General features: G+C 44.6%; 1 protein-coding gene across 1 annotated transcript; it reads right to left on the reverse strand.

Annotated features, from left to right (window-relative positions):
- Positions 1 to 676: 676 nt before the first annotated feature.
- On the reverse strand, positions 677 to 13864 carry FAM124B (family with sequence similarity 124 member B). The gene is made up of 2 exons (XM_052636252.1): positions 13133 to 13864; positions 677 to 1330 (listed from the first exon to the last, which is right to left on the reverse strand). Exons 1-2 carry the CDS (start codon positions 13862 to 13864, stop codon positions 677 to 679), a joined length of 1386 nt encoding a protein of 461 aa, XP_052492212.1.
- Between the last annotated feature and the right edge of the window lie 322 nt (positions 13865 to 14186).

Consider the following 14186-nt stretch of genomic DNA (forward strand, 5'->3'; position numbering starts at 1 on the left):
GAAACAAACAAGAAATGGAGGATCGAGAAAACCCTGGAGCCTAGCTTTCACTTTTAACCTGATTTTTTTGGCTTCCAGGGTTGCTGCTCATTAAACAGGGGGAAAAAAATGTTTGCAATTTTCAAAACATTTTGCATGTTAATTCATTCCAGATGCAAACAACTTTCAAGGCAAAAATCACTGGAGGGTTCGTGGTGAACAGGACCTAGTTACCAAATGAGGTCACATAAAAATTAAAAAAACACTAAAGAATAAATAGTCCAATGCTGTCCCGGGGGCATGAGCTATGCAACCCAAGTAAAAATTAAAACCAAATTACAGTCACTAATCAGCATTGCATAACACATCCGACTCGTTTGCATACAATGCAATTATTCTGATAGATGCTGAACTCAGCACACCCAGCTGGGTTAGAGTGTCCCCAAGGATCTGAGCCAGTGGGCTTTTTCCCTGTGCATTCGCTGCGTTCCCTCATGACCACAACAGCAAACCACTCGTCAACACTGCCCAGTGCCACTAAACTTGGAATATTTGAAATAGAAGTGATGCAAATCCATGCATGGCTCACATTCAGGCCCCCTCAGATGAACAAGAAACAGGCTGATTCTGGGTCGGTGCTCCATTTCTAGAACATCCTATTTGATCTCGAGTTTTAGAAAACCACAGTCATCTTATGCTATATAAAGAATTCTTCTTCTGCTTCTTTTGCTTCACCCTGGACTGGCAGAGGAAGGGGACGTTCTGAGAGTATCTTCTTAGCACCAAGGTCCCTTTGGCCAGCAAGTGACAGGGGGTGAACCCTTTCCTTAAAGATCCTGTTGTTTTTGGAAGCAGCTGACCCTGAGAAAGAGGTTGACAAGCATGATGGTGGCTGGTGGGTCTGAAGATTCCTAGGAAATCTGCTCGCAAAAGATGGCCTGGGCTCAGAACTGACCACGGTGAATCCGGTGTCAACATTGGTCTCTGCCTCCAGCTTCTCGAAGCTGTTTTCCCGGCCGAGGACCTTCGTTCTGGCCCTGGGTTCGAGGTGAAGAGAAGACAGTTGCGGTTGGGATTCCGTGGCTGGGCTGCTGGGCTGAGCTGAGCCACCAGGGCTTTTCCACGAAGTGTCACCGGAACCGTCTGACGCTGGCTGCCCACCAGGCTCAGGCCGCTCCAGGGAGCCCACCTTGAACCTTCTGCCCCGATTCCTTTGACTCCTCAACTCTAGGGTCCTAATTGCAGAGACAGGGATCAGCCTGGAGCCTTGGGGAAGAGTGTCAGCTCCCGAGGTGTCATTCAGCAAAGGAGGCTCACCATTCCTCACACCAAGTCCTGGATTCAACTGGACCTACGGGGCAAGGAGAAGAGTTAATGTTTTCCATTAACTAAGTGCCAAGAACCGATTACATCATACTCAGGCTTCTGCCATGCTGTGCTCATGCAGACTTTCAATAAAGTCAGTTGAATTGAATAGAAGTAAAAGGTACAGTCCTTCAACAGGATGAGCTGCCCCCTTTGCTTCCTGGACATTATATTCTACCTTTTTATTTAATCCAATAAAGTTTTTCTCTTCTGGAACTGGAATCTGGCTATTTACACGTTCAGAGATTGTTCAGGATTGATATTAGACTGTGCAGTCTAGAGCAGCCTCCGTGTCACCAATTTTTACCTGCACTCTATTGGAATTTTACAAGGCTGACCCTTCTCCTTTACATTTGAAGATTTCTCCTTAAATTTCTATGTCAATACGTTCTTCTGGATTTTCTTTCTCCATCCACCCCTCTCAGTTTCGTCACAGGACATAGTTCTTCAGTGCTAACCTGGGCCATCTTCTCCTCTCAGTCTGCACACTCTCTCAGGAAAATCTCATTAAATCTCATGCCTTCAACTATTATCTAACTGATGAAGGCATTGGAAAGTCATTATAGTTCAGATCCAGCTCTTAAGCTTCAGACTTATCTATCTAACCGTCATCCAGGCACAATCTCCTAAAACTCAACATGTCCAAAGGTGAGCTCATTGCCCTCCTCCCACTAAATCTATTCTGCTAACTCTTCTCCCTCTCACAGAACCTGGCATCATTTGCTCCATACTAGCCAAGCAAGAGCTTCATTTTCCCTTCCTCATCCTCCATGTCACCCATTCCCATGGACTCTGTCTTCCAGGGACTTCTCGGGTCTTCCTGTCCCTCCATGTCCACTGCCATTAACCCTAGGGCAGATGTCAGCATCACTCATTGAAATACTGCAACAGCCATCCGTCAGGACACCTCATCGGTGCTCCTGGCCTCCCTCTAATCCATTCTCCACTCTACAATCAGAGGAGCTTTGAAAACAGTTTTATCATGTCACCCTCCTGCTTCAAGTGGCTCCCTACTCTTCTTAAGATAAAATCAAATCCCTTAAATAGAGCACCATACCCTTCGGGGCTTCCCTGGTGGCTCAGGTGGTAAAGAATCTGCCTGCAATGCGGGAGACCCAGGTTCAATCCTTGGGTCAGGAAGATACCCAGGAGAAGGACATGGTAACCCACTCCAGTATTCTTGCATGGAGAATTCCATGGACAGAGGAGCTTGGTGAGCAATAGTCCATGGGGCCTCATAGAGTCGAACACAACTGAACAACTAACACTTTCTTCATTTTTCATACTCTTCACGGCAAATAGATGGGGAAACAATGGAAACAATGACAGACTTTATTTTCTTGGGCTCCAAAATCATTGTGGACAGTGACTGCAGCCATGAAATTAAAAGACACTTTCTCCTTGGAAGAAAAGCTATAACAAAGCTAGACAGAGTATTAAAAAACAGAAATATCACTTTGCCAACAAAAATCCATATAGTCAAAGCTATGGCTTTTCAGTAGTCATGTATGAATGTGAGACTTGGACCATAAAGAAGAGTGAGTGCCGAAGAATTTATGCTTTCAAATTGTGGTTCTGGAGAAGACTCTTGAGAGTCCCTTGGACTGCAAGGAGACCAAACCAGATAATCTTACATGAAATCAACCCTGAATATTCATTGGAAGGACTTGGGCTGAAGCTGAAGCTCCAGTATTTTGGCCAACTGATGTGAAGAGCCATCTCACTGGAAAAGACCCTGATGCTGGGAAAGATTGAAGGCAGGAGGAGAAGAGGGCAACAGAGGATAAGATGGTTGGGTGGCAACTCAATGGACATGAGTTTGAGCAAACTCCAAGAGATAGTGAAGGACAAGGAATACTAGCGTGCTGCAGTCCATGGGGTCACAATGAGTCAGACATGACTGATAAACTGAACAACAACAAATACCCTTCAAAGCCTGTCCTTTCTTACTCCAGCTTAATTCACCCCTTCTTCCTCTTGTCAAAACTGAGCCTTTTTCAATTCTTGGAACATTATTTGTTCTTTCCTAATGCCAGTGTTTTTGTATATTATTTCCTCTGTCTGGGATATGTCACCTCTTTTTCCTGAAAACTCCTACCTTTTGTCAACTCCAGCTTACATATCATTTCCTCCTAGAAGCCTTCTCCGTGTCACTGAATCTGGGTGGTTGTTGTTCAATTGCTAAGTCATGTCTGACTCCTTGTGACCTTATGGACTGTAACCAGCCAAGATCCTTTGTTCATGATTTTTCAGACAAGAATATTGCTGTGGGTTCCATTTCCTTCTCCAGAGATCTTCCTGGACCGGGGATTGAACCTGTGTCACCTGTATTGGCAGGCAGATTCTTTACCACTGAGCTACCATAAGAGAAAGTGAAAGTGAAAGACGCTCAGTGGCATCTGACTCTTTGCAATCCCATGTAGCCTGCCGAGCTCCTCTGTCCATGGAATTCTCCAAGCAAGAATACTGGAGTGGGCTGACATTTCCTTCTCCAAGGGATCTTCCTGACCCAGGGATCAAACCTGGGTGTCCTGCATTGCAAGTCGATTCTCTACCATCTGAGCCACCAGGGAAGCCATCAGAGGTACCCCTAAATATTGGTTCTGTCACGTATTAGTTGTGGGACTTTAAACAAGTTACCTAATTTTCCTGTACCTTAGTTTCCTCATACATAGAAGGAGATGATAATAAGTACCAATGTCAGAGAGTTGCTGAGAAGTTTAAATTGTAACAGTGCCCAGGGCATAGTGTTCCTAAACATAATGTTGGCTACTATCATCATCATTAATCATACTACTTGCTGTCCTGGCAGCCTGTACTTTCCATGTCCTCGTAGTCACCATGCTATTCTGCAGTTGTGTGCTCAAATTCTCTGTGTCTTCTTCTAGACTTTGCCAACTGGAAGAGCTAGGACTTTATACACCATCTTGATCACTCTATCTCCAGTACTTAGCACAATGCCCAACATGTGGTAAGTAATCATTAGATGTCTGTTGGATAAATAAATAAAGCTTTCAGTTCAGTTCAGTTCAGTCACTCAGTCGTGTCCAACTCTTTGCGACCCCATGAGTTGCAGCACGCCAAGCCTCCCTGTCCATCACAAACTCCCGGAGTTCACTCAGATTCATGTCCATCGAGTCAGTGATGCCATCCAGCCATCTCACTCTCTGTCGTCCCCTTCTCCTCCTGCCCCCAATCCCTCCCAGCATCAAAGTCTTTTCCAATGAGTCAACTCTTCGCATGAGGTGGCCAAAGTACTGGAGCTTCAGCTTCAGCATCATTCCTTCTGAAGAAATCCCAGGGCTGGTCTCCTTCAGAATGGACTGGTAGGATCTCCTTGCAGTCCAAGGAACTCTCAAGAGTCTTCTCCAACACCACAGTTCAAAAGCATCAATCTTCGGCGCTCAGCCTTCTTCACGATAAAGCTTAATGCCTAACAAACTGTGTGTAGAAATGTATGTCCCCTAATTATTAGCCATTAAGTGGATACAAAGTCTTTTCAAGAAACTGCAGAAGGACATCTATCCTATGGATGGTCATTTCTGTAATCTTTAAGAGAGAGACACCAACTTTTCCCTTTTTTAAGAGAAGTCCTTAGACCATATGGTAGAAGAAAGTACAAAATTTTTACTATAGAAATGAAGCTTGTGCAGTGGAGTGAAGAATTTTCAGGAGAAACATAATGCTGAGTGATTGAGATAAATCTCGATAGAAAATGAAGCTTCTCTTGCCGAAGAAGCAACTGAATGCATTTGTAGAGATCTTATTATTTAGAGCACATCTTTCTAAGAAATATTTGTAAAATGTTACAGATTGAGAGCTAGGTGTTTTCAAGTTTCAAGGAACATTAGCAAATACCTTGATGAACAGAAAGAGTATTTGCCACACATTTGGCTCCAAACACTTGAGAAACAAGAGGCTCTGCATCTATGAAACATGATCAAGCTGTTGAGGAAAATCTGACATCATGCAGGGAAAATAATACTGTCTCTTACTAAAAGTGATTCTAAGAAATAGCAAGAGAGGATTTCTCCTACAATGAAGGGAAAAAAAAAAAAAGACTGCATGGTTTCCACATGTGTGGCCAAAAAGAAAAAAAGCCTTCTTTCTGGGGGAACTAGTTAACCCAAGTCTAACATGCTGGTGTATTATCATAGCTTAACTGACCCAGATGGGGAAACAGTGGAAACAGTGTCAGACTTTATTTCTGGGAGCTCCAAAATCACTGCAGATGGTGACTGCAGCCATGAAATTAAAAGACACTTACTCCTTGGAAGAAAAGTTATGACTGACCTTGATAGTATATTCAAAAGCAGAGACATTACTTTGCCAACTAAGGTCCATCTAGTCAAGGCTATGGTTTTTCCTGTGGTCATGTATGGATGTAAGAGTTGGACTGTGAAGAAGGCTGAGCGCCAAAGAATTGATGCTTTTGAACTGTGGTGTTGGAGAAGACCCTTGAGAGTTCCTTGGACTGCAAGGAGATCCAACCAGTCCATTCTGAGGGAGACCAGCCCTGGGATTTCTTTGGAAGGAATGATGCTGAAGCTGAAATTACTTTGGCTACCTCATGAGAAGAGTTGATTCATTGGAAAAGACTCTGATGCTGGGAGGGATTGGGGGCAGGAGGAGAAGGGGACGACAGAGGATGAGATGGCTGGATGGCATCACGGACTCGATGGACGTGAGTCTGAGTGAACTCCAGGAATTGGTGATGGACAGGGAGGCCTGGCGTGCTGTGATTCTTGGGGTCACAAAGAGTCGGGCATGACTGAGCAACTGAAATGAACTGAACTGAACTGAACTGACCCATGGAAGCTGAAACTTCAATACTTTGGCCACCTAATGCAAAGAGCTGACTCATTTGAAAAGACCCTGATGGTGGGAAAGATTGAGGGCAGGAGGAGAAAGAAGGGAACGACAAAGGATGAGATGGTTGGATGGCATCACTGACTCAATGGACATGAGTTTGGGTAAACTGCAGGAGTTGGTGATGGACAGAGAGGCCCGGCGTGCTGTGGTCCATGGGGTCACAAAGGGTCGGACATGACTGAGCAACTGAACTGAACTGACCCATGGAAGAGGAATACCCAACTCCAGCTTCCTCTAGCCTTTCATGTGAAAGAAGTGAAGTATTCAACTCCAGCCCACTCTAGCCATTCTCTTCCACCTAAGAGGAGAGAAAAAAAGTGTAAACACTTGTGAAGTTCAAGGCATAGACTCATTAAGACTGAGACCTAATCTTAGAATGACTCCCTTCCCCCAGTTTCTTGCCACCACATTAGTAAAGTATTATTTACAGCTGTTCCTATGTCTCCTACATCATCCTGGCTATCAGGGAAAAAAAATTACAAGACATTACAAAAGGTAAAAAGGCACAGTGGAAAGACAGAGCAAGTATCAGAACCAGATGTGGCAGGAATGTTGGAATTATCTGGCCAGTAATTTAAAATAATTCTGATTAATATACTAAAGACTCTAAAGGATAAAGTAAATAGCATGCAAGAACAGATGGCAATCTGAAAAGAGAGATAGAAATCCTAAAAGAAGAACCAAAAAGATTTAAAAACAAAAACAAAAAAACACTGTTTAACAGAAATAAAGAATGCTTTAATGGGCTTCTTAGTAGACCAAACACAGCTGAGGAAACAATCTCTGAGCTGGAGGACATATCAAAAAAATGCTTGAAAAAGAAAAGAAGAGAGGAAAAAACAGGCTGAAACAAAACCTACAAATCAGAATGGACAACCTAAAAACTGGGACAACTACAAAAAGAGTAATAGACATTCAATGGAAATACCAGAAGAGAAAGAGAATGAAACACTAGAAATATTTGAAACAATAATGACTGAGAATTTCCCCAAATTTATGAAAGTGAGGGTCACTCAGTCATGTCTGACTCTTTGCCACCCCGTGAACTATACAGTCCATAGAATTCACCAGGCCAGAATACTGGAGCCGGTAGCCCTTCCCTTCTCCAGGGGATCTCCCCAACCTAGGGATCAAACCTAGGTCTCCCTCATTGCAGGCAGATTCTTTACCAGCTGAGCCACCAGGGAAGCTCAAGGAGTGGGTAGCCTATCCCTTCTCCAGGGGATCTTCCCAACCCAGGAATTGAACCAGGGTCTTCTGCATTGCAGGCAGATTCTTTACCAGCTGAGCTACCAGGGAAGCCCCCCTAATTTATGTCAGACACCCAACAACAGATACATCCACTAAGGAGTCAAACTGTAGGATGAAAACTGCCAAGTGGAGAACAGGGTAGCCCTTTTCATGCAAAGATAGGCTTGATAAAGGACAGAAATGGTATGGACCTAACAGAAGCATAGATATTAAGAAGAGGTGGCAAGAATACACAGAAGAACTGTACAAAAAAGATCTTCACGACCCAGATAATCATGATGGTGTGATCACTAATCTAGAGCCAGACATCCTGGAATGTGAAGTCAAGTGGGCCTAGGAAAGCATCGCTACAAACAAAGCTAGTGGAGGTGATGGAATTCCAGTTGAGCTCTTTCAAATCCTGAAAGATGAGGCTGTGAAAGTGCTGCACTCAATATGCCAGCAAATTTGGAAAACTCAGCAGTGGCCATAGGACTGGAAAAGGTCAGGTTTCATTCCAATCCCAAAGAAAGGCAATGCCAAAGAATGCTCAAACAACTGCACAATCGCACTCATCTCACATGCTAGTAAAGTAATGCTCAAAATTCTCCAAGCCAGGATTCAGCAATACGTGAACCGTGAACTTCCTGATGTTCAAGCTGGTTTTAGAAAAGGCAGAGGAACCAGAGATCAAATTGCCAACATCTGCTGGATCGGAGTACATCAAGGCTGTATATTGTCACCCTGCTTATTTAACTTCTCTGCAGAGTACATCATGAGAAATGCTGGACTGGAAGAAACACAAGCTGGAATCAAGATCGCTGGGAATATGCAGATGACACCACCCTTATGGCAGAAAGTGAAGAGGAACTAAAAAGCTTCTTGATGAAAGTGAAAGCAGAGAGTCAAAAAGTTGGCTTAAAGCTCGACATTCAGAAAATGAAGATCATGGCATCTGGTCCCATCACTTCATGGGAAATAGATGGGGAAACAGTGTCAGACTTTATTTTTGGGGGGCTCAAAATCACTGCAGATGGTGACTGCAGCCATGAAATTAAAAGACGCTTACTCCTTGGAAGAAAAGTTATGACCAACCTAGATAGTATATTCAAAAGCAGAGACATTACTTTGCCGACTAAGATCCGTCTAGTCAAGGCTATGGTTTTTCCCGTGGTCGTGTATGGATGTGACAGTTGGACTGTGAAAAAGGCTGAGTGCTGCAGAATTGATGCTTTTGAAGTGTGGTGTTGGAGAAGACTCTTGAGAGTCCCTTGGACTGCAAGGAGATCCAACCAGTCCATTCTGAAGGAGATCAACCCTGGGATTTCTTTGGAAGGAATGAATTGGGGGCAGGAGGAGAAGGGGACGACAGAGGATGAGATGGCTGGATGGCATCACGGACTTGATGGACGCGAGTCTGAGTGAACTCCGGGAGTTGGTGACGGACAGGGAGGCCTGGCGTGCTGCGAATCATGTGGTCGCAAAGATTCGGACACGACTGAGCGACTGAACTGAATTGAACTGAAGGTATGCATTCAATAAGTACTTGGTGAATGAATAAACACTGACATTCCTGATCGTGTATTCAGACATTCATTCATTACTGAGCATATACTATGTACCCTAATATCAGTCTCTCTAAAACACATATCCCAGGCTCTGAGAAGCATAAGACGGTCTGCACTGACAAGAGGTCATGTAGGAAAATACATGGAGAGATACATAGCATCCTTCTAACACAGACAATAATTATACTACAGTTTCCACTGTACAAAGCACCTCCATGTATATCCCCCGTTTTGATCTCATAATGCAAACTGTACGTGTCACTACCATTCAGAGGCTCTATCAGTGACTGCTGATTATAGTCAGGATAAAATAGAAGCTACTTGGCAAGGCTTTTGCTCATTCACCCAAGAATGATTTTGCCTACCATGTGCCAGACATTGTTGTAAGTACTGGGAATACAGGAGTGGACCAAAAACAGTCTCCATCCTCATAGTGCTTACCCCCCAGTGGCTGACCATGTGCCTGAGGATGTAGCCTCTGCCCACCTTCCCATCCTCTTCCCCCAACCCCCTCCCTTCTCTCCAGCCACATGGGACTCTAGGGTGCTTTCTGAAAGGATGGCTAAGAAAATGCTATTCTACATATTCTCACCCATCATCTCCTCCATTCGGAACACTTTCCTCTCCTCTCCATCTGGCTACTTCCTTCTGGGCTATCCAGCTCAGGCAGGGCCAGGTCTCACTCCTCAGGGAAGCTTTGCCCACCGCGCTCACTGGATCTAGCAAACCACCCCCTGAAACCCCCTCAACACACATCCATCCTCGCCCTGAGGAAGGCTTACATGTGGAGAAGTGAACTTGCGATTAGGGCTCTCCTGCAAACGCATTCCTGCATGCTCAGTCCCTCAGTCGTGTCTGACTCTTTGTGACCTCACAGACTGTAGCCCAACAGGCTCCTCTGTCCATGGAGTTCTCCAGGCAAGAATACTGGAATGGGTTGCCATTCCCTTCTCCAAGGGGTCTTCCTGACCCAGGGATCGAACTTAGATCTCCTGCATTGTATTATTTTTTTTTTTCCTTTGGTGGACATCAGTCATTTGTGCTACCCATAATTTGTCCCCTCACTGATCTTCCCTGGGGATTCTTGTTCCCCCTCCCCCAGGAGTCCCAAGAGAGTCTGAGTCCAGAAAAAACCTAAGGATGCAGGAGAGGAGAGCCTCTGCCTCAGAACTAAGCTATCCACACAACCCCATTCCCCTGAGTGAGTGACTGAGTACATTCGAGAGAGAAGAGAGTCTGATCCAAGTTGGTACAACTGACGTGAAGTCCAGAAGTTTTAGGGGACCTTTGTGGGGTGAAGAACTCAAATGGATCATCTTCAGAGTTGCTGGCTGTCAGCTTCTGACCACAGTGGCCTATCTGGGGAAGTGGCAGAGCTCAGAGTCAGCTCCAAGGCCTGCTTCTTAAGACCCAGGCTACTTAAGCACAAAAAACAATGTAAGAACAGACTTATGGTCACAGGGGCGGGGAAGGAAGGAGAAGGTGGGATATACGGAGAGAGAAACATGGAAGCATATGCACTACCATATGTAAAATAGATAGCCAATGGGAATTTGCTGTATGACTCAGGGAACGCAAACCAGGGCTCTGTAACAATTTAGAGGGATGGGATGGGATTGGGAGGGAGGTTCAAGAGGAGGGGACATATGTATACCTATGGCTGATTCACCTTGATGTTTGACAGAAAACAACAAAATTCTGTGAAGCAATTATCCTTCAATTAAAAGATGAATAAATTTATAAAAAATAAAGATAAAAATTTTAATTTTAAAAAGGAAATAAAATTAAGGCTTACACACACACGTGCGTGCACACACACACATGCACACACAAAGCCAATGCATTTACCCCTCATTCTCTCTCCCCAAAAGGAAGTTTGCAATGGGTTTCATATCCTGAAAAATTCACCCCATTATAGGAGTGAAGTAGCTACAATGTTTTATATTATATAGTGTATGATATCCGATCCTTTGTACATTGATTCTTCAGGGACTTTTATATGACACCAGAAATAGAAGTTTCCAGAAGATAATTCCCTGTTTTGTTTGCAAAAGCCTAACCTCATTAATATTTATCCAAAAAACTATTCTGCACTCCCCAAATGCAACCTAACTTTCCAATGGAGCTAAGCTGTATACGCCATGATTCAGAAGTAAAAATGTCAGTCGGCCTTTAAAACAGAAATGTGTCTCCTGCTGCACACACTTATTACATTTTTGCTCGACAGCGAGATTTGAATTCTGGAGATTAACTAAGACTGAAGGAAAATTTTTAGACGCCTTGCAAATTAGTGAATTATATAATAGGCAACTAACAGAAACAGTGCCTATCTGCCTTGTGTGAATGAGAAGGTAAAGGATTTAGAGATCATTTCATATAGAATCAGTATGACTCATTTTATTAATAACTCAAAGCTGATGAGAATAAAATTAATCAAAGGGAAAGATAATTCATCTTTTAGCCTGTTTTTACCTTATCCAGTAGGTCTTAAAGCACTTCCTGACCATTTCTCAAGGACAGAAACTTTGCTGTGAATATCATGTACACCTCCCTGCCTGCACACACTTACAGAGTACTGGGCTGTGGTGGTTAACTGCCTGGTTTCAGAGCCAGGTAAACACTTAATCTTGTGTCTTGAGCAAGTAACTGGTACCTCTACTCCTTGGTTTTGCCTTTTGTAAAACTTCCTAGGTTGTAAGAAGGATTAAATAAAATAATCAAAGTGAAATACTTAGTCTAGGGCATAATATCGGAGAAGGCAATGGCACCCCACTCCAGTCCTCTTGCCTGGAAAATCCCATGGACGGAGGAGCCTGGTAGGCTGCAGTCCACGGGGTCGCTGAGAGTTGGACACGACTGAGTGACTTCACTTTCACTTTTCCCTTTCATGCATTGGAGAAGGAAATGACAACCCACTCCAGTGTTCTTGCTTGGAGAATCCCAGGGACGGCAGAGCCTGGTGGGCTGCCGTCTATGGGGTAGCACAGAGTTGGACACGACTGAAGCAACTTAGCAACTTAGCAGGGCATAATATAAACAATAAGAGCTAAAATTGCTTTCTGGGCAGTAGCTTAAGCTCTTTATAAATGTCAGGTCACTTAGTGTAAATAACAACCTGTCCTCTAGGAAGAAGTTATACTACCCTCATTGTGCTAACGAAGGAAACAAGGTTCAAACATCATGGAGCTACTAAGTGGCAAGGTTCAACTGCCACATAATATTGTATAAGAAATGACTTGTGGTAACTGTAATTATGCTTGCTTTCAGTAGGATGCTTACCAGAAGATTTTTTAATTCAAGCTTTTCTCAATTTTGAAGGGTTCTAACCATCTAAATTGACTTGGGGTAAAATTCAGAGTGATGCAAGATACCTAAAAGTTAGGTCAACAGGATGGCATGTTTAACATTTGTTGTTGTTATTGTTTTAGTCACTAAGTCATGTCTGACTCTCTGTGACCCCATGGACTGTAGCCCACCATGCTCCTCTGTCCATGGGATTCTTCAGGCAAGAATACTGGAGTGGGTTGCCACTTCCTTCTCCAGGAGATCTTCCCAACCCAGGACTCGAACCCACGTCTCCTACATTGGCAGGCAGATTCTTTATAACTGAGCCACTAGGGAAGCTTAACATACTTAACATTCCCAACTTTAATTATAACTTCAGCTTTCTTAGGTTCACATGGAAAGAACTAACGAAATTTCTGAACTGAAAGAGTGGGAAAAATATTGGTGTCTAGTTAAGGAGCATGGTTACAGGAAAATCTGAAAAATGGGACGTTGTCTGAGTCTACTGCAAACTACTTGTGTAAGTTACCAGCTCACAGCATCTGAACTTCCTCTTCTGTCAGATGAGGGGATTTGATTAAATCAGTGACTCTCAACTGTGCTATAAGTTATATATTAGCATTATCCAAGGAGCTTTCAAAAAATACCCAAGCCTGGGTGCCCCCAAAGATTCCAGTCTAACTGATCTGGGGTGAAGTCATGACATGAGCAGATTTGAAAGCTCCCCAGAGATCCTGGTAATCAAAGAAGGTTGAGAACCACAACATGATTTCGGCTGTCAAATCACATGGCTACATGGGCATCTAGAGATCACAGAGACCAAACAGACATACCTGAAGCAGAATCTTGTTGCCGTCATAGTCCTGTGTTTGCCACCGGGTGCGGCTGATGGGGACACAGGGATGGGGTAGAAGAGGCACTAACTGGCCAATCTCCTGGACCTTGAACTGCAACACTGAAGCCTCTTTGGGGTCCACCGATGTTCCGAGGGGCAGCTGCTTCAGGGAGAGCTGCAGGGCGAAGGTCTCAGTGGAGTAGAGCATGAAGAAACAGAAGTTGCTCTTTTGCAAGGTGGCTTCTCTCTGCAGGATCATTGCGTAGAGCTGGATGGCGTCTTCGTAGTTATCAAAACTGCAGTAGAGTGTCACTCTCAGGATCTCAGTGCCACAGTGCACCTGCCTCACGCCCCAGATGGGCATCTGGCTGTCCAGACTGTAGAATTCCTGATTGGCAAGAATGTAGGGGCAGGGTCTTCCCTGGGTGTTCTGCGTGGGGTAGCACTGCCACGGCCAATGCTGTAGGGAGTCAAGCACGCGGAAAAGCCTCTCCTCACCTAGGTTCTCCTGCAAGAAAAGCAGAACAGACATCCCCGGGAAGCGTGACCGCTTGGAGTAGCACTTGTCGTAGTATTTCACTGGACTGGCCCGCTCAGACACAAGAAAGAGACGGATATCTGGGCAAATGCAGTCTAGGAGCCGATCCAGGGTTTGCTGCAAAAGCAAGCCCTGCCCCGCGTTGGCCAGGAGATGGACAGTCATGGCCGGGGGCTCCGGTATCTCATCCATTGTGGATGCTGAGGATGACAAAGGATGCTGGCGAATGGGGCCCGCAGGTCCGGCTTCTGAAATGAATTGGAGGGGTGGGAGGTTCCTACATTCAGCCTTCAGCCCAACAGGAAAGCTTCAGGACTTCAGAGCCACACTCTTATCCTATATGCCTGGTCGCTGCCGGCCACACTGTGAGAGAATCTCCACAGATTCGGGGACAACAGCCTCCATGAGACACACACCAGCAGCGGGGTCCATGTCATCCAGCCGGTGTATAATGTAACTGCGAGTGCAGGGCTGTGTCAGGCACTCCGGGGTTTCTGTTTGACCTAAAAACCTG

This window comes from Budorcas taxicolor, chromosome 2 (genome assembly GCF_023091745.1).
Source record: "Budorcas taxicolor isolate Tak-1 chromosome 2, Takin1.1, whole genome shotgun sequence".
Lineage (NCBI taxonomy): Eukaryota > Metazoa > Chordata > Mammalia > Artiodactyla > Bovidae > Budorcas > Budorcas taxicolor.